General features: G+C 39.6%; 1 protein-coding gene across 1 annotated transcript; it reads left to right on the top strand.

Annotated features, from left to right (window-relative positions):
* Positions 1-698: 698 nt before the first annotated feature.
* col1a2 (collagen, type I, alpha 2) lies at positions 699-16,667 on the top strand. Its single transcript, XM_026231567.1, has 50 exons — positions 699-933; positions 2,628-2,629; positions 3,657-3,692; positions 3,974-4,057; positions 4,545-4,601; positions 4,904-4,948; positions 5,157-5,210; positions 5,302-5,355; positions 5,462-5,515; positions 5,609-5,662; positions 5,843-5,896; positions 6,243-6,287; positions 6,437-6,535; positions 6,628-6,681; positions 6,918-7,016; positions 7,105-7,149; positions 7,238-7,336; positions 7,494-7,547; positions 7,652-7,759; positions 7,983-8,036; positions 8,254-8,352; positions 8,480-8,533; positions 8,683-8,781; positions 8,873-8,926; positions 9,040-9,093; positions 9,187-9,240; positions 9,663-9,716; positions 9,831-9,875; positions 9,987-10,085; positions 10,164-10,271; positions 10,359-10,412; positions 10,506-10,559; positions 11,579-11,632; positions 11,791-11,844; positions 11,984-12,091; positions 12,216-12,269; positions 12,364-12,417; positions 12,536-12,697; positions 12,796-12,903; positions 12,994-13,101; positions 13,187-13,240; positions 13,409-13,516; positions 13,624-13,677; positions 13,793-13,900; positions 14,035-14,088; positions 14,183-14,290; positions 14,479-14,725; positions 14,841-15,025; positions 15,151-15,393; positions 15,641-16,667. The coding sequence occupies exons 1-50, from the start codon at positions 864-866 to the stop codon at positions 15,785-15,787; spliced, it is 4,059 nt and encodes a 1,352-aa protein (XP_026087352.1). The 5' UTR covers positions 699-863; the 3' UTR covers positions 15,788-16,667.
* Positions 16,668-18,607: the final 1,940 nt, after the last annotated feature.

The following is an 18,607-nucleotide window of genomic DNA, read 5'->3' on the forward strand; positions in this document are numbered from 1 at the left end:
TTTTCTGTCTGAATTCCATTCGGGTAATTCTGAATAAACTAAAAGTTAGGGGAGGAAAGATTCAGATCATTGACCCTCATACAGTGCACTGTGTGCTTCAGCAGAGGAGAGCTCAGACTAACTTAATACTAATTGCAGACTATGGCAGTTTGTATGATTAATAGTCTACACATAAAACGAAAAAAAAGCGATTATTTCAGTGTGGTATCTCTATGTAAAAACTGATAAATTTAATGCATAATAAAAGACAAAAGTATCGTTCAAACACAGGCGCAAACTGGAGACCTCATCACCAACAATGAGCGCTTCTACATTTCAAACCAAAGTGCCTGCAAGCATTCTTCAGTTAACCTAGATATATCTCCCGTGAATCCGGGGTCAGAAGCGCGCTGTGAAGATGCGTCAAAGGCGCAAAATGCGCCATTAGTGTCCGCTGGACGCGTTCGGACCCATCCGTTCCACATGAGCTAAAGAGCCATCGAAAAGCCTGAGAAAAACGGCAAGCTTTTCTCTTATTATAAGCTCGTCCATGTCCACGTCCTCAAAAGAATGGATCTAATTAAAACGTTGTACTCGTCATCATTGTCAGAGTATTGCCAAAGTCTGAGAGAGAGGCAGGGATGAGGGCAGTGCTAGGAAGAGATTCATATAGAGGCTCTCTCTCCCATTGGTTTGGGGGCTCACTCTGGACACGCAGTCAAGGGAACCTCCTGCCATATAAATAGGGCTGGTTGGTCTTTATTATTCTAGCATCACGGCAGCAGGTTCCTGCAAAGTTTGGAGTTTATACCACAACTGTATGCCTGCTTGAAGAAGTTAAACCAGGGCACTGCAGCACAAGGAGTCTGCATGTCGATTTAGACATGCTCAGCTTTGTGGATACCCGGATTCTGTTGCTGCTTGCAGTGACTTCGTACCTAGCATCATGTCAATGTAAGTTTGAAATATGCTTTTTTGTCTAACCAAGGATATTAAGGCTTTTTCTGTCTTCTACTGGATTTGCTGCGCTTGCTTGGTTGAACCTTGCTGGGAAATTACCTCAAGGAAAGCTAGAACTACATCTGAAGAATTGAGGCGTTTCCTTTTGGCTTTCTACTGTAAAATCCAGCGGATCTTTTAAACGGATTCTTCGCGGTCTTGGATATTTCCATCTGTTGCGATTGAGAAACGGAAACACATGGCATAGTTAACAAAAACTATTAGCAAAAAAAGTGCAAAACTAGAGAGAAATTACGGACAGCTGGTTGAACGTGTTTAGTTTATTCTTAAAGTCTAGTTTTGGGCGCTGTACCTCATCATTGTCCCAGACTCCAGGAGTTTTTTTCTTTATAATTATGGGGGTCTGTAAAATCTGCCCCCTGCTGGCTGAAGTCTGTAACATCATTTTTAGGCAACATCCTGTAAATTTATTTAATAATCTGATTTAAATTAGCTGTTTCCTATATAAAGTTTTTTTTTTTTAAAGTAATAAAAAAAATTATTACTTTAAATAATGCCTAAATGTTAAAAGCATATCAATAATTAATTGGCTCTAAAACAACACCTCTAGCGTTTTAGAACAAACTGATTTAATAGAAGATTTAATTAATCAGACTTACCTTTAATTTTTTTATAGCTGATTTTAGATTACAAAGAAATCTGGCATTTGGCATTAGGTCATGCTAATAAAACGTCATTAGGTCATCCCTTAGTAATCAAAGACGCCACCTGGTGGAGAATAAGCGACATTACACGTAGCTGCTCCTACTGGATAAAAACTATTTAGTTGAGTGGGTGTCATGCTTGGCATGGCAACCGGAAGGCCTAAGCATGCAAATAATAACTGATAACCTCCAAAAGGTTAGTAATACATGATAATGTCTACTGCCTGTGACTCACTTGCTATAATAAATCAATAAATCAATACAGCCTTGGACAGTAGACTACTGTATTAAAATATTATGTGACAGGATATATTTAAATATATATATAAACAAAAGTTAGCATATTTGGTCATCCACGTATACAGATTTTAAAATTTTACTCAATAGTAAAGTAATTCAAAGCATCAAAATACTTTTAAGTAAATTAAGTACATAAAGAAGTATATTAATTAGGATTTAGGGATAATAGTTTTAGCTAGTGCCCTATATTACAATTTTGTGCATTCATTCTTACATATGCTCAATCATAAAAGCAAATTTAACTGCAAGTTATTCATTTAGACACCCTTTTTTTGTTTTACTACAAGACATATATGTAAACTATCTAAATTCAATCCAGGCCTACTAAAATATGGTCCTCTTATTTTGGCAAAAATGCAAAAAATATATAAATAAATTAATAAATGTAAAAAAAAAATAATAATAATAATTTTTCTTTATAACACTTTTTTTTTTTTTTTTTTGCATGTAAGGGTACTGTATATAGCATAAACATTTAAATTTTTTCTGTTCAGCGCCTTCTGAAATGCTTAGACTGTGTGAATTGTAGCCTAGAAAAATAAATAGAAGGCTTTTTTGTAAATGTTACCGTATTTCAACATATGGAGTGTATAACTAATCGATCACCTCTTTCTCTTTCTCTCTCTCTCTCCTTCTCTCTTTGTTTTTCTGTTTTTTTCCACCACCCCCATCTTCATCATACAGCGGTCAGTACACTTGCATGAAGTTATTTCAATAGTATTTTATAGAGATATTTACCTTATCTGATCCCAAATCTCCAAAATGGATGATGATATTCGGTGAGAAGATCCTTTGGTCAGTCTCAAATCTAGCATTTTGGATTATCTGAATTTCTGGGGTTTTTCCTTCTTGCCTGTTAAGGGAAGGAGGAAAGCACCATTGGCTCAAGCAAATGTCAGTGAAACTAGAGACCACCCAATCCTGCCTACCAGACAACCTGGGCACAATGGATCTTTTTAGATGGCCTGCTGAAGAGGTGGACTCAAAGTAACAAAATCAACATGCTGCTGAAATTCCTTCAACCTGGAAGATTTTGCACAGCAGTTCCCTCAAGTGGACATGCATAGCATAGATTATATTGTCATATTATTTGGGATTGAATCAACTGAATTGCTCACCTGAATATCACATACACGTATTAATCACTAAAAACAGAAGGTACTTAAAGGAATGTAATGAGAAACCAATTTTGGTCACTGGGACAGGCTCAATGCCCTGTTCTTGTGATGTAAACTAGGCCTCTGAGCTCCTTAAAGCACCTTGGTTTAATGTGGCATTACATCACTGATGTATTGCTACCTTCATTAATGTCGAATTAATTTCCAGGCATGTAGTTAATGGTAGTTACTGATATATACTGCACTGTGCATGCTTTGCAAGATTAATTTGCATGTTTGTAGCTTGAAGAATACAAAACATGCAGCTGATATGAGCTATTGCATATCACATGACATAAACATCTTAGAAAACCGGGATAAATAAATCCTGTATTTATATGTAGATAAGCATTAGATCTAATGTTTATGTTGATGCATGTGGCATAGTATATCTAAATGTTACTTAAACTTGAAAATGCATCACTAATATTTTGCTATTACCCTAAGCATGCATAGAAAAAAGCAAGTGGTTTTCATATGAAGGTCGAAATAAGGATTATGAATAAACTGCTGCACTTTAAAATATAGCTGTCTGATTATACTTTTCTGTAAAAAGGGCCTAAGGGGACCAAAAGGACCCAGAGGTGAGAGGGTAAGTTTATCACATCATTTTTTTCAACAGTATAGTTATATTAAAAATATATAGTTATTATATTTATATTTGAAATAGGAGAATTTCGATAGATTATTATAAGATGTTTAACTTAACTATTATCTATAATGACATATGGATAGGAAAAAGCTATTCTGTGTATTTTTGGCATCATCAGTTTCAGTTTCACTAAATTAGCATGGTGGCTAGTTTACATCAACACAACAGATTTACCTAACATTTTAAAGCTTGATTTTGTTATTTATTCTTGTTCTCCATAGGGTCCTAAAGGACCAGATGGAAAACCCGGCAGACCTGGACTCCCTGGGCCTCCCGGCCCCCCTGGCCCCCCTGGTCTTGGTGGAGTAAGTTTCCATTTCAAGCGAAAATTAGGTCTTCCAAAGACCTAAACCTGTATATTGCATAGTGAATGAGTGATTAAAGCTTGCGGCTAGTTACATTTGAGACTAATGATCCTCCCATTATCTCTTGACCCAGTCATATCTAACATTTGACCTTTAACCTTTGCCCTGAACCTTGGCCTCAAAATGGCTTCCAAAAGTGTGAGCTGTATTTATTTTCAGTACAAGGCTAGAAACAGTGTCATAATTTAAGTATGAAAGAAGAAACATTTAGAGAATATTTTGTGTTATTTTATTAAATATTTATTTTATTATTTTATTTTATTAAAGCTTTCCATTTTGTTTAATGTTTTTAATGATATTGGAATATCAAGTTCAATATTTTAATATTAAAATATTGTATTATTGATATAAAATAAAATAAAAATGACGGAAAAATCCATTATTATTGCACTAGCGCGCTAAATATTTTGCTTCATTTCTTTTGTAGAACTTTGCTGCTCAGTATGATGGCGCTAAAGGACCTGAACCTGGCCCTGGACCTATGGTGAGTCTATCTGATTTAATATCGGCTTCTCTTCTGTTCAGTTTCATTCCAGATGATGTCAATCCTCTCTGCTATTAAATATATTAATATTAAAATTAAATAGAATAAATTGAACAGTTTAATACTTAAGTATGACGAAATCCAAAACTGAGAATTAGTCTTGCCCAAATTTGTTTCTATTAATTTAGCAATTTCCTTCAAATGAAATACCGGACCTTTTAGTTTATTTGATCATAATATTAAAAATATTGCTGATCATATTGAGTCCACAGGCTACAATTGTTTTACTTTCACTTTTTCAGGGTTTGATGGGACCTAGAGGCCCATCTGGTCCTCCCGGTGCCCCTGTGAGTGTTTCCTTTTGTTTAACTGGATTACAGATGGATTGAAGTATTGATACCTTTTTAGTAAAATTTGTAAATAGAAATGTTTAAAATGAGTGTTTTAGAGTAAATTACTAGTTTGATGATCAATCAGTTAATTAAGTATTGTTGTGAGTGTTTATGAGTCTAAAAAAATAAATAAATGTATTCCTTTTTCCGTGAATTTATATAGGGACCTCAAGGATTCCAAGGACATGCTGGTGAGCCTGGAGAGCCCGGGCAGGCTGTAAGTACTCCTGGCCAACACTGTTTCACACGAGTCTTTTTTTGTTTTGTTTTTTAAAGCTGATTTTTTTCCCTCTATCATCTCATTACAGGGAGCTGTTGGTTCTCGTGGCCCACCTGGACCTCCTGGTAAAAATGGTGACGATGTGAGTGCTATATTACCATATCCTTAACTGAACTAATAACTTGACCATGCATCGCCTTGTTTATATATGTTGTGTCTTAACATCCTTTTTTCTATTCTCCTTAAAGGGTAACAATGGCAGACCTGGAAAACCTGGAGACAGAGGAGTCCCTGGAGCACAGGTAAGGGCATTAAAATGCACTTTTTTGGTTTAAATCGAGCAGGTATAGTAATATTTCTTACAGGAAACTTCATCTTTTCTCTTTCTTCTAAAGGGTGCCCGTGGTTTCCCCGGGACTCCTGGACTTCCTGGCATGAAGGGACACAGAGTAAGTGCTTAGTATTGAGGACTGATGAGAAGACACTGATAGCTTTTCAATTCCAAATTCCGAAAACCAACATTTCTCATAGAAGACGAGCCTTAACCTCTCGTTTCAATTGATTTCAGAGACCAGCAAGTTTTTAAGCGATCTCCAATGTAACCGTTATCTTCATTTCTTGTTTCCCAGGGTTACACCGGTCTTGACGGACGCAAAGGAGAGCCTGGTGCCGCTGGTCTTAAGGTAATAATCAAAGGTTTAAAATCCTAAAACATTTCAGATTATGAGATGACTTTAAAAATACATAAAACAATTCAGTTTAGCGCAGTTTAGTGCAATTTCATGTGTGCATGAAAGAAACTGCACTTAATGATGCTTTACATTGAAAAAAAAACGTTTTTAAGTTCTGACTTAAGAAGCTGCATTAAGTGTATGAAAGCTGCTATACAAATAAAACATATTATTATTAATATTAATCCTGATGTTATTACTGTAGGGCACTCTTACAACATTTTCTAGTCCATAACATTAATAGCTTAAAATATATTTTACAGGCTAATGTTTGTCTCCTTTTTAATTTTTTTAACAGGGTGAGAATGGTGCTGCTGGAGCAAATGGAATCCCCGGACAGAGAGTAAGTCAAACATGATTATTTATGGAAATATTTAATGTATATCCCAGTTCTCAAATGATTGGATCCATTTAAATTGATTTAACACCTTAAATAAACACCTGCTTCAACTCTTCATCTTAAGTCCATATCTCATACCTCTTGTTGCACAGGGTGCTCGTGGTCTTCCTGGTGAGAGAGGTCGTGTTGGCCCTTCTGGCCCATCTGGTGCTCGTGGTGCTGATGGCAACACTGGTCCTGCTGGCCCTGCTGTGAGTGGACTGGCTGCCCTTTGACCTCTTTGTTACCTTATGGCATAGTCTTAAAGAAGCCTTGTAGAACAACACATTTTCTCTCCCTGCAGGGTCCTTTGGGAGCAGCTGGTCCTCCTGGTTTCCCAGGTGCCCCTGGACCTAAGGTATGAGTGACAGCTGGTGAAATCAAAACTGAAGAAATGTAACATCCACCTTGCAGCTCTGCGTTAAATAATGTGCCAGAAGATTAATAGACATGTTAATACAAGCTAATACTCCCAATTCATATAATTTGATTAGATCTCATGCTCTAAATATATTACACCTTTCCTTAATTCGACATTTTGCAAACTTCCCTCTCTTGCCATCTGTAATTTACAACGTCTATGATATTTGACAGGGAGAAATTGGACCCGCTGGTCCCACTGGTCCATCTGGACCTCAGGGACAAAGAGGAGAGCCAGGCACGAATGGTGCTGTGGGTCCAGCTGGACCCCCTGTAAGTGCACTTTAAATATTTGCAGATAAATTCATCAGATGTTCATGAAGAAAAAAATTATAATATGTCTATCTTTAAACTTTTACAGGGTAACCCTGGTGCTAACGGTATCAATGGTGCTAAGGGAGCAGCTGTGAGTTTCCACATTATTTCATACTACTTAACTGAACTAAATAAAGTATGGTGCGTTAATGTACTAATCATTTTAATTTATTCCACAGGGCACCCCTGGAGTTGCTGGTGCCCCTGGTTTCCCCGGCCCTAGAGGTGGCCCTGGCCCCCAGGGACCTTCTGGAGCCTCTGGTCCAAGAGGTCTTGCTGTGAGTACCATCTGATTAATCAGTACTGCTGCATTTACAGTGTATATTAGTGAAGCTCCAAATTGTTAGCTGCAATTTTAGTTGTGAATTTCAGATTTGTAGATCTCGTAAGTGGAACATAAAAATAGTCCAACCTTTGAACTGTTTCAATGCACAGGGTGACCCCGGACCCGTTGGAGTGAAGGGAGATTCTGGTGTCAAGGGTGAGCCTGTGAGTATACACACTGTCAGCCATCTCAACCTTTATAAAGCTTATCATCTGTGCTATAGCTGAATGCTCTTCTTCACTTCCTTCTTTGCCTGTTTATTGTACAGGGTAGTTCTGGTCCTCAGGGACCCCCTGGGCCTTCTGGTGAAGAGGGTAAGAGAGGTTCAACTGGTGAGCAGGGAGCTACTGGACCCGCTGGACTGCGTGGACCTAGAGTAAGTTTGATTTGAGGTATCTTAGTAATAAGCTGTTAATATTAATATCTTAAGGGGCATCTCAATTTTAAGTGTCAGAGAGGGAGAGTGCAAGACTTGACTTACATTATAAGGGTATTACAGTGACAAATATTAAACAATGAAAATGTATGATCACCACTTTTAGTTGCTTAGTGGGCTAAGGAGTACTGATTGTATCAATGTATATTGATGTTTCTTGCAGGGAGCCGCTGGTACTCGGGGTCTGCCTGGTCTGGCTGGAAGATCGGGCCCAATGGTAAGAATAAAGTGATATTAGAAGACCTGTTCTGTATTGAATCAAGCTACAGAGTCTGTACAGAATGTCACAGCAGTTTAGCTGCTTTGGATAAAAGCATAGATTGCTATAAAAATATGTGTATGTATACTGTATAATTTCCTGCTAAGCTCTGAAAATCCATGCATTTATACGTTGTTCTGATGCTTTATTTAAGACACATATCTATGTATCTTAGGGCATGCCTGGTGCCCGTGGTGCTACTGGTAGCCCTGGAGCTCGTGGACCTCCTGGAGATGCTGGTCGTGCTGGTGAGCCTGGTCTTACTGGAGCCAGAGTGAGTATTATCCTCCCACTAATTTAAATCTGTCCAGTCCATTATGACAGGGAAAATATGGAAATCAAAAAGATCAAGCATTCTCAACATGTGGCCATATGAACAAAACCACTTTATATATTTTCAGGGTCTCCCTGGTAGCCCTGGCAGTTCTGGACCCCCTGGAAAGGAAGGGCCTGTTGTGAGTACAATCAAAGTTTATATTTGTATAATACACATAGTTTGAGTAACCAATGGTAATTTGTAAAAATATGCTGTGATATATTTTTAACAATAGTAAAAAAAACAATGACTACAATTACTAATACCACCTTATATGCCATTTTCTAGGGTCCCTCTGGTCAAGATGGCCGCAGCGGACCCCCTGGCCCAACTGGACCCAGAGGCCAGCCCGGTAATATTGGATTCCCTGGTCCTAAGGGAGCTACTGTAAGTATTGATTTTATTTTGTACATTTCATCTTTTTTTACAGATTCAACATGTGACATATCAATGAGTTTATCAATGAACCTCCTTGCAGGGCGAGGCTGGCAAGCCTGGTGAGAAGGGACCTGCTGGCCCCACTGGACTGAGAGTAAGTATTTCAGAGAGAAATAAATCTGTTATAAACATTCTTAAGGATCCAGCATCCAAGGAGTCAGTTATTAGTTACTGAACTGCTCTGACTGAGTTTCTCTTTTCACTTAGGGTCTCCCTGGTCCTGATGGCAACAACGGCCCTGCTGGTCCCGTCGGACTTGCTGTAAGTAGGCTTTCTGAAAAGACTATCGCTGTGGATTAGTACACAACCTTTTACTCTTTCTCAGTGGTAATGGATTGTTGTCTTCTCATTTAGGGTGCCCCAGGTGAGAAGGGAGAGCAGGGACCATCTGGTGCTCCTGGTTTCCAGGTCAGTGTCATGTCATGCCAGTTGATAATTTTACAAGCCTTCTTTCAAAATGATGAACGTCTTCATTCAAGTTACAACTGTGGAGTTAAATATGAGAAGTGTTTCACAACCTTTCCTCATGTATACCAACAACCCCATAAGTACGGCTCAAGTATCAAATGTGGCCAGAAATGTTTTCCTTTAATCAATACAGTGGGTGGAAAACGGGGTTATCAAGTAGCTCAAGCGCGTTTGCCTTTTACGAGTTTGGACAGTTTGGGGGCAGCTGTATTGTTGTGGAGAAATCCAGACAAAATAAAATCAAAGTAGTAATCCCTTGATGTATCAATGGTTGGGAATTTGCAATAGTCTTATATGCATTCTACCTGTTTATGTGGTGTTTGAAGCTTAGAAACTTAGAGTCTTTTGCTCAACCTTAACAGGGTCTTCCTGGCCCCGCTGGACCTGTTGGTGAGGCTGGCAAGCCCGGCGATAGAGTAAGTATTCATGGCTCAGATGCTATGCAACTTATGCATTTTTTGGTTCACCTGCATAATGCTGGATGCATAGTGTCATGCAAATCATTACAAATATTTAATATCTCTCAACAGGGTATCCCTGGAGAACAAGGTGCATCAGGACCTGCTGGTGTAAAGGTAACTTAACTTTCCCTAATAGCTTATTCTGTTTTTATTCTCACAAAGGGTACATGCATGAAAAGAAATGAGCCTATCTTATGGTTCTTCTACCCTTTTATCACTGTTTAGGGAGAGCGTGGTGGCCCTGGACCCGCTGGTGCTGCTGGCGCTCAGGGACCCATTGGTGCTCGCGGCCCTGCTGGTACTCCTGGCCCTGATGGAAACAAGGTACGTACACATATAACCACACTTGTCATCTAGATGGATCTTTTTATGAGAATAACTGACCAAATCTGTATTCTTCAGGGAGAGCCTGGAGCAGCTGGAGCTGCTGGTGGCCCTGGACACCAGGGAGCTGCTGGTATGCCTGGTGAGCGTGGTACTGCTGGAACTCCTGGACCTAAAGGAGAGAAGGTATGCTTTGGAGCAATGCTTGTGGCACTCTATACTGAATATGTTGATGTCTCCTACAGCTGACTAAAACATTTCTCTTATACACAGGGTGAGCAAGGATACAGAGGACTAGAGGGCAACGCTGGAAGAGATGGTGCCCGTGTAAGTATACACAGTACCTTTATCTCATTTCATACAAAATTACACATATTTTCTGTAGCCATGATTTTATGGTACTTTGTCCTCAATGTACAGGGTGCTCCTGGACCCAGTGGACCACCTGGACCCGCTGGTGCTAATGGTGACAAGGTAAAGAGCATTCTCTCAGTTGTTATGCCAGATCAATGCAAAGAATTGTTGCTATCATTGTGAATCATTGAAACTGAACATTTACACAAGTCTTTGTATTTTTATGGATCTTGCATGATGAATCACATCTTCACATTTTCAAACACTAATGCCAAATTAAAACAGACATGTTTTGATTTATTTTCAATATTTGTATTTTTATTTGATTATAAGTAATTATATTATTATCATCTACAGTCAATATGTGTGTGATAAGATGAAAAACAGTGTGTGATTAGATGATGGTTGTTTAGATCAGTGGTTTTCAATCCTTTTCCTCGGGACCCACTACTCTGCACATTTTGCGTGTCTCCCTTTTCTGACGCATTCATTTGAGTTCATAGAGCTCTTTCATGAGGAGATGATGATCTGAACCAGGTGTGTAATTTAGGGAGACATGCAAAATCTGCAGAGCTGGGGGTAGAGCAGGAACAAGTTTAAAAAGGACTGGTTTAGATAATAAACAACAATCAGACATTGCTACATTCATTCAAATGTGGTTTAAATCTGATTTTTGATCCTCCTGTGACAAATATGTTCTATAAAACTTTCATATGAGGACACAAATTACTTTGAACAGTGAAAACAAATGAAATTGTAACGAGCTGATCTAAAACTGGAAATCCAATGTTCATCAATTTTTTTATGACAGCATTTATGAAATGTTAATTGCTATGAAATTTCTTCAGCATGCTATGGTAAGATGCTTTAAGTGAGCCACATTTAACTTAACTGTATGGCCTCACAAAAATTGGATTGGAGGACTATGGCTTGCATCGTGAATTTAGCCCAACTGTCCTGAGGAATCTCCAAAATGCTGAACTGTTCTGAGCGATCTCCAAAATGATTTACAGGTGTTCCTTGGCACTTTGTGTAGCCAAAAAGAAAGTGATAGCCTAAAAAATTATTAACTTGGAAGACTGGCAGAAGTACTTAATTCAAGTAGCTGTGATCAAACTTAACTCTGTGTTCTCTTGCAGGGTGAGACTGGTTCTTTCGGTCCTCCTGGACCTGCTGGTGCACGTGGTAGCCCTGTGAGTATTAGGATCAGCTCTTTACTACATACTGATACAATGAATATTTAATTATTTTATGATTGTCCAATATCAAGGAATTAAAAAAAAGAGCTGTGCATAACTATAATTCGCTTCAGAATCAAGCATTCATGTTCAAATCTTGACATGTATTTTAGGGAGAACGTGGTGAGTCTGGCCCTGCTGGACCTTCCGGATTCGCTGGACCCCCAGTAAGTCCACGTGAAATCTTCTGAAGTCTGCAACTAAAGAATGTTTTTTTATGATTCATACATTCAATTTTAGACTTCCAAATATCGCCGTTTTAAAAGCTTGCACTAAAAACTGACAAGGACACAATGTGGCTTGTAGGGTGCTGATGGCCAGACTGGACAAAGAGGTGAGAAAGGACCTGCTGGTGGAAAGGGTGATGTTGGACCCCCTGGCCCTGCTGGTCCTGCTGGCAATACTGGACCCCTCGTAAGTTTGAGACTACATTTAATACAGCCCATTTACTGGTGAAGAAACATGCCTAAATGAGAATTGACTTCTTAAGTGTAATTGTAAAAATCTGAAAATTGTTGTAATGTTTGTGCATCTTTAGGGTGCTGCTGGTCCTGCTGGCCCACCTGGTGCCCGTGGTGACAGCGGCCCCCCTGTAAGTATGCTTTCATGGATTTATATGTTCATTTGCATGTTTTGTTGTGCAACATTTCCTAGACATGACCCATACATTTTTGGCTCTATCCTAGGGTCTGACTGGCTTCCCTGGTGCTGCTGGTAGAGTTGGACCTCCTGGTCCTGCTGTGAGTAATATCAGATAACTTTATCTGGACCCAATGCTTCATATTAGCTCTTGCTACCACTTGCTTCATTTCAGGATATATCTTTATTGTCTCATCTGATATTCTTCCTGCCCATTAGGGTATTGTTGGACCTTCTGGTCCCACTGGTGCTCCTGGAAAGGATGGCCCACGTGGTGCTCGTGGTGATGTTGGCCCTGCTGGTCCACCAGGAGAGAATGGACTTATTGGACCACCTGGTCTGGCTGGCGAGAAGGGATCCCCTGGAGAGCCTGGCCCACAAGTACGTACAAGCTAAACAAGCCAGACTGTTTTAATTGCAAAGTTAAACTACCTAGTATATAATACATATCATGATATTTTTTTCTTTTTAAAAATCAGGGAGCACCTGGATCTGCTGGGCCTCAGGGTCAGCTGGGATCTCAGGGATTCAATGGTCTTCCTGGCTCCAGAGGTGACCGTGGTCTTCCTGGTGGCCCAGGTGCTGTTGTAAGTGCACTGACCTCCTGATTGTGTCCAAACTGGTCAAAAATAACTTGCTACAGGTTCAATCTTAATCAGTTTTTGTGTGTTCTTTAGGGTGAGCCTGGAAGAGTTGGCCCTGCTGGTGCTCCTGGTCCCCGTGGTCCCCTTGGCAACATTGGTATGCCTGGCATGACTGGTCCTCAGGGTGAGGCTGGACGTGAGGTGAGTATCAATTTTGTCTCACTGTAAGACTCACAATTTTATATTTTTTTCCAGTATTCACATATGCCTCTATGTTGTTCTGTAGGGAAGCCCTGGTAATGATGGACCTCCTGGCCGTCCTGGTGCTGCTGGCCTCAAGGTATACATCCCTGATAGGACTTCTGACTTTGCATTTCTTCATATTTAACCATGACTAGCTTTATCCTAAGACTGTAGTCTTGTAATAAATCCTGAAGTTTTCACTACCAGACCAGTTTGTGTTACAAAACCGAAAGAGGTAATTGAACTGGACTATTTCGACTACCAGGGTGACCGTGGTGAGCCTGGTTCCGCTGGACCTTCTGGACCCGCTGGTGCTCCTGGACCCAATGGACCATCAGGCGCTGCTGGCAGACCCGGAAACCGTGGTGAATCTGTATGTGTCACTGAACTATGCTACAGCATTTACTTAATTATGCATAGAAATGGAAGAGACTTTCATACATTTAAATCAATCCATTCTCTCATTTACACCTCCTTTAGGGACCTTCTGGGTCTGTTGGCCCTGCTGGTGCTGCTGGAGCAAGAGGTGCACCTGTAAGTGTGTCAGACATCATCTTTCTCATTGTATTTTCATTGAAGGACACGGTCAATGGCTTCTATGGATATTTCTTACTTTCAAATTCTTCCTTTGTCTCTCTTTGATTAACAGGGCCCTGCTGGACCACGTGGTGAGAAAGGTGTTGCTGGAGACAAAGGAGAAAGGGGCATGAAGGGACTTCGTGGACATCCTGGCCTGCAGGGAATGCCCGGACCCAACGTAAGTGGCATAATAAGCCTCAACGTCTTGTTCCTGTACAAACAGTTTGAACAGTTTTGTTTAGTTCATACAGATTAGTAAAATGATTCAGCATTAAAGACTGCAGAACAAAGTCAAATGACAGTGTGTTACAGGGTCCTTCTGGTGACAGCGGCCCTGCTGGTATTGCTGGTCCTGCTGGTCCAAGAGTAAGTAACTTTCTCATTCTAAAGACTTACCACACAAGATTTTGTAATAAAAGTGTGGAACTGTGCAAAATGGTTGTTTGCTTTTTGTCTTTAGGGCCCAGCTGGTCCTAATGGCCCCCCTGGTAAGGATGGTTCAAATGGCATGCCTGGTGCTATTGGACCCCCTGGAAACCGTGGTCCTCCTGGATATGTTGGACCTTCTGTAAGTATAAATACATTTGAGTATTACTCTTAACATAGATAGAAAGAAAAACAGAAAATGTATATTATAAAATATATATAATATAGAACATACTGTCTTTTAAATTGAGATGAAATGTAGAGAAGACACCAAAGTTGTAACCATGAATACCACGATGTGTGGTAAATCAATAGTGTGTTTAACTCTAGGGTCCTCCTGGATCTCCTGGTCTTCCCGGACCCGCTGGTCCAGCTGGTGGTGGATATGACATTTCTGGAGGCTATGATGAGTACAGAGCTGACCAGGGCTCTCTGAGGGCTAAGGATTATGAGGTGGATGCTACCATCAAGTCCCTGAACACTCAGATTGAGAATCTGCTTTCCCCTGAGGGCTCAAAGAAGAACCCTGCCCGTACTTGCCGTGACATCAGGCTCAGCCACCCTGAATGGAGCAGTGGTAAGTGACCAAAGCATTTGAAGGTCTTTCTTCTTCCAATAGCACTAACCCATCTTCCAGTAGTTCCAATAGTTCCAATCATTCTAATGATCTGTATTTCTTTCTTTCCCTGTAGGTTTCTACTGGATCGACCCCAACCAGGGCTGCACCATGGATGCCATCAAGGCCTACTGCGACTTCTCTACTGGCCAGACCTGCATCCACCCCCACCCAGAGAGCATCCCACGCAAAAACTGGTACAGAGGTTCCCAGGAGAAGAAACACATTTGGTTCGGCGAGACCATCAATGGTGGTACTGAGGTAAGTTGCAGAACTTCTCAATAGCTGGAGACGTCAGACAGAACAAAATGAATTACTGTATTGATCCTTCAAGATTTATCAAGAGAAAGTAGTCTGAAGGTTGGCTTCTTCCATTCCCTTTTCAGTTCGGTTACAATGATGAGACCCTGAGCCCACAGTCCATGGCTACTCAGCTGGCCTTCATGCGTCTGCTGGCCAACCAGGCAGTCCAGAACATCACCTACCACTGCAAGAACAGCATCGCCTACATGGATGCCGAGAATGGAAACCTGAAGAAGGCTGTGTTGCTGCAGGGCTCCAATGATGTGGAGCTCAGGGCAGAGGGCAACAGCCGCTTCACTTTCAGCGTCCTAGAGGATGGCTGCAGTGTAAGTTCTCTTTCTTACACTTCGATTATACAGACAAACTAAATCTATGTTCGGTTTGCACAAAATAAGAGGTTAAGAGTTTGTATCATACAGAAGATAGTGTTCAACATGCATATGAGCCATACTGTCACAATTACATGAGCTACCAAAGAAGTCCATACATGTTTGCACCTTGGCATGTTTATGACAGTTTGTCAAAAAAAGAAGTCACTCAACATGTTTTGTCTTTTTTTTTGCATCCCTGCAGAGACACACTGGCCAGTGGAGCAAGACAGTCATTGAATACAGAACAAATAAACCATCTCGCCTTCCCATCCTCGACATTGCACCTTTGGACATTGGTGGCGCAGATCAAGAGTTTGGTTTGGACATTGGCCCAGTCTGTTTCAAATAAATAGACTCATGATAAATTAAACGAGAGAAAGAAAGAAAAAAAGAAAAATCTCTGCCCTTCTGTCTGTGTGTGTGTGTGTGTTTTTTTTTTTATACTGAATGCTGATTTTTTTTCCGCAAATCCACTTGCTTAAGCTGGGCTCTATCGGAGAGGACCAATGGACTGAACGGAGAATTGTGCAATGCAAATTAATACAGCAGCCCAAAGAGACACGGGATAACACCATGTTATGGGACATGTCATCATTTTGTAAAAATAAAAGAAGTGTAATAAAAACGATGAAAGTATACATCACTTTGTGGTCTTTGTATATCTTCCAAAGGGGAAGTTTAAAAACACAATTTCCGTAAGGTTTAAACTACCTCATGTGTAAAGGAAAATATTACTCAACATCCTAGTTGTCACTAGTTGGTACTAAGGCTTCAAGTTCTGTCCTGTTTCAAAGGTGCTAGATGCAGTGATATTATATGGTGCTATACATGCAGCTGTGGAGTAAACCACTGTTACTGTATTACTTTGTATTGTCTCTAAGGAATATTGCACAGGTCGCCCTGATAACCCCATTTTTAAGCAGGTGGAATATTCCTAAAACTAATGTTTGTCTGGTTTTTAATTTTGTTTTCGTTTTCTCTGAGTTTTGTTCAGATGTTTAGTTTTTTTTTTGTTAGTTTTATTTTGTTTTGTTCAGGCATTACATTCTTTTACGCCCCAAGTGTTAATACTGACAGCACAGTTCGTCCATTTAAAAAAGGATCACAGGAGCCTCTCTCTCAAAACGAACCACAAAGTTTATTGTACCTATTTTGTATATGTGAGATGTTTAAATAAATTGTGAAAAGTTCTGAAAATAAAGCATGTCCAATGTTCCGAAATACATTATTCCATGAGTTAAGTGCTTTAATGTTGGGGAAAAGATGTCTGACTTAATTGGCCACTTTGAATGTCTGCCTGATTTCTAATTTCTTATGTTCACAAGCAAAGGATTTCAATGCGCTTATTTCCAAAACATGAAATGGGTTTTCTATTTTATTCAGATAATGGGTGTTTTGTTTCTTATCAAATATCACTTTGAGTATATTGCCAAACAAAGCTCATTTTCCTCTGTTTTCAGTCATTACATGCTTTCAGATGGCAAAAGCTTTCTCACTTTTGAATCAAATAAAAAGGCAGTTACTGCACCTTTGCATGTTTGTATTTGTAGAGAATCCAAACATGTCTATATCCTACATAGAAAAGAATGCATTCAATTCTATACATTGTGTGTGTGAAATCTTTTAAAAGTTTAATCGAGGCTTAACTAACATGCCCACTATACTAACCAAGCAGCATAATTTATTACAGGAACCCACATTTAATATGTGGGTTCCTGCAATAAAAACAGAAAAGTTGCCAGGTTTTGATTATTCAAAATATATATCTTGGTAGAACCTGTTGAGGTTCAAAAGAAGCAAACATTCAGATTTAGCTACTGTAAGATGTTCTATTAACAAAGGAAGGAGTACGTTCAGATAATCAACCAATTCAGCACAGGTGGACCTTGTTCATAATCAACATAATTAGCATGATAGTAAATATATAAACAGCCATCCTACCCACCCCAGCTCCTCCCTCGTAAACAGTGATGCATAAACACTCAAGTAAAACTACAGATTTCTTACCAGAAAATTACTTTAGTACAAGTTGAAGTCACCGTTTAGAATATCACTGGAGTAAAAGTTTTTAAGTATGTGGTGTTTATTGTACTTCATAAAAAAGTTCATTCCAACATAAGAAAACATTTCTGACAGTAACGTAGCCAGAAAAGAGACTCATATGTGCATATGATAATCTGGGTGTGCCACATTTATTGTCAGATTACTGTGCAAAATTATGGGATAGTATTTTTGTCGCACTGCTTCCAACCATACTCCTAGTGGTAATTTGCAGGTCGTGTCAAAATGTAGTTAATTGTTAAATGTAATAATTTTCTTCAAAATACGATCATTTTGAACTTCTGGTACGATACTTGGACATTTCCAATCTGGCAACACTGTCTGTTGATGTTGGGCCCGGGGAGGGAGAAACATCCTCATCAGGTGGAACGTTAAGTCCTTGTGTCCGGCTGTTCATCAAGCCAATGTTTTTTTTTCTAAAAAAAAAAAAAAAATTAAGAAAGGAGCTCTGCGACATATTGCTAGCTAGCAATGTCCAATCAAAAATTATCTGGGGTCACAGTCAGCTGCTGTTTGCTGATTGGTTGGCAGTCCAAATGTTGGCAGATATATTTTAACAAAAATTATTTAAATTGTAAATTACATTTTAACATTTTTAGCATTATATTGGATTCTTATGTCTGTGCCCCTGAGAGTATGATTTAGAATGTTCAGTGGCGTCACAGAACTGCCAGATTCAAACAGCTTTCGCGCGTTGGCTGGCGCTGAGCCAGAGACGGACGCGCGCTCAGCGCTTGTTTCATACATTTAAATATACATAATCACTAGTAAACCAATATATTGGTAGTTTGTAAAATACACACTTGATGTCTATGGAAGCAGTAAAAACTATCTAATCAAATGTAATTTGCCGACGTGTTTCATTCATATATCAGACACACATAGCATTAAAAGTTTACTCTATTCTTCTCCCAGTTCAATAGCCACTTCATGTATTTCGGGAGAAACTGGGGAATTCAAGTGCTGTACGTTAAATCCGGCTGACACGACTCTGAACTGCAGCGCTTATCCCGTTATAGATCAAGATACTTTATAAAGGTTTTTGAACGAAGAATCGGAATATCAGATAGTTGACATGGTAAGCAAGTTTGTGTATATTTTTTAATAA

This window comes from Carassius auratus, chromosome 44 (genome assembly GCF_003368295.1).
Source record: "Carassius auratus strain Wakin chromosome 44, ASM336829v1, whole genome shotgun sequence".
In the NCBI taxonomy this organism is placed as follows: Eukaryota; Metazoa; Chordata; class Actinopteri; order Cypriniformes; family Cyprinidae; genus Carassius; species Carassius auratus.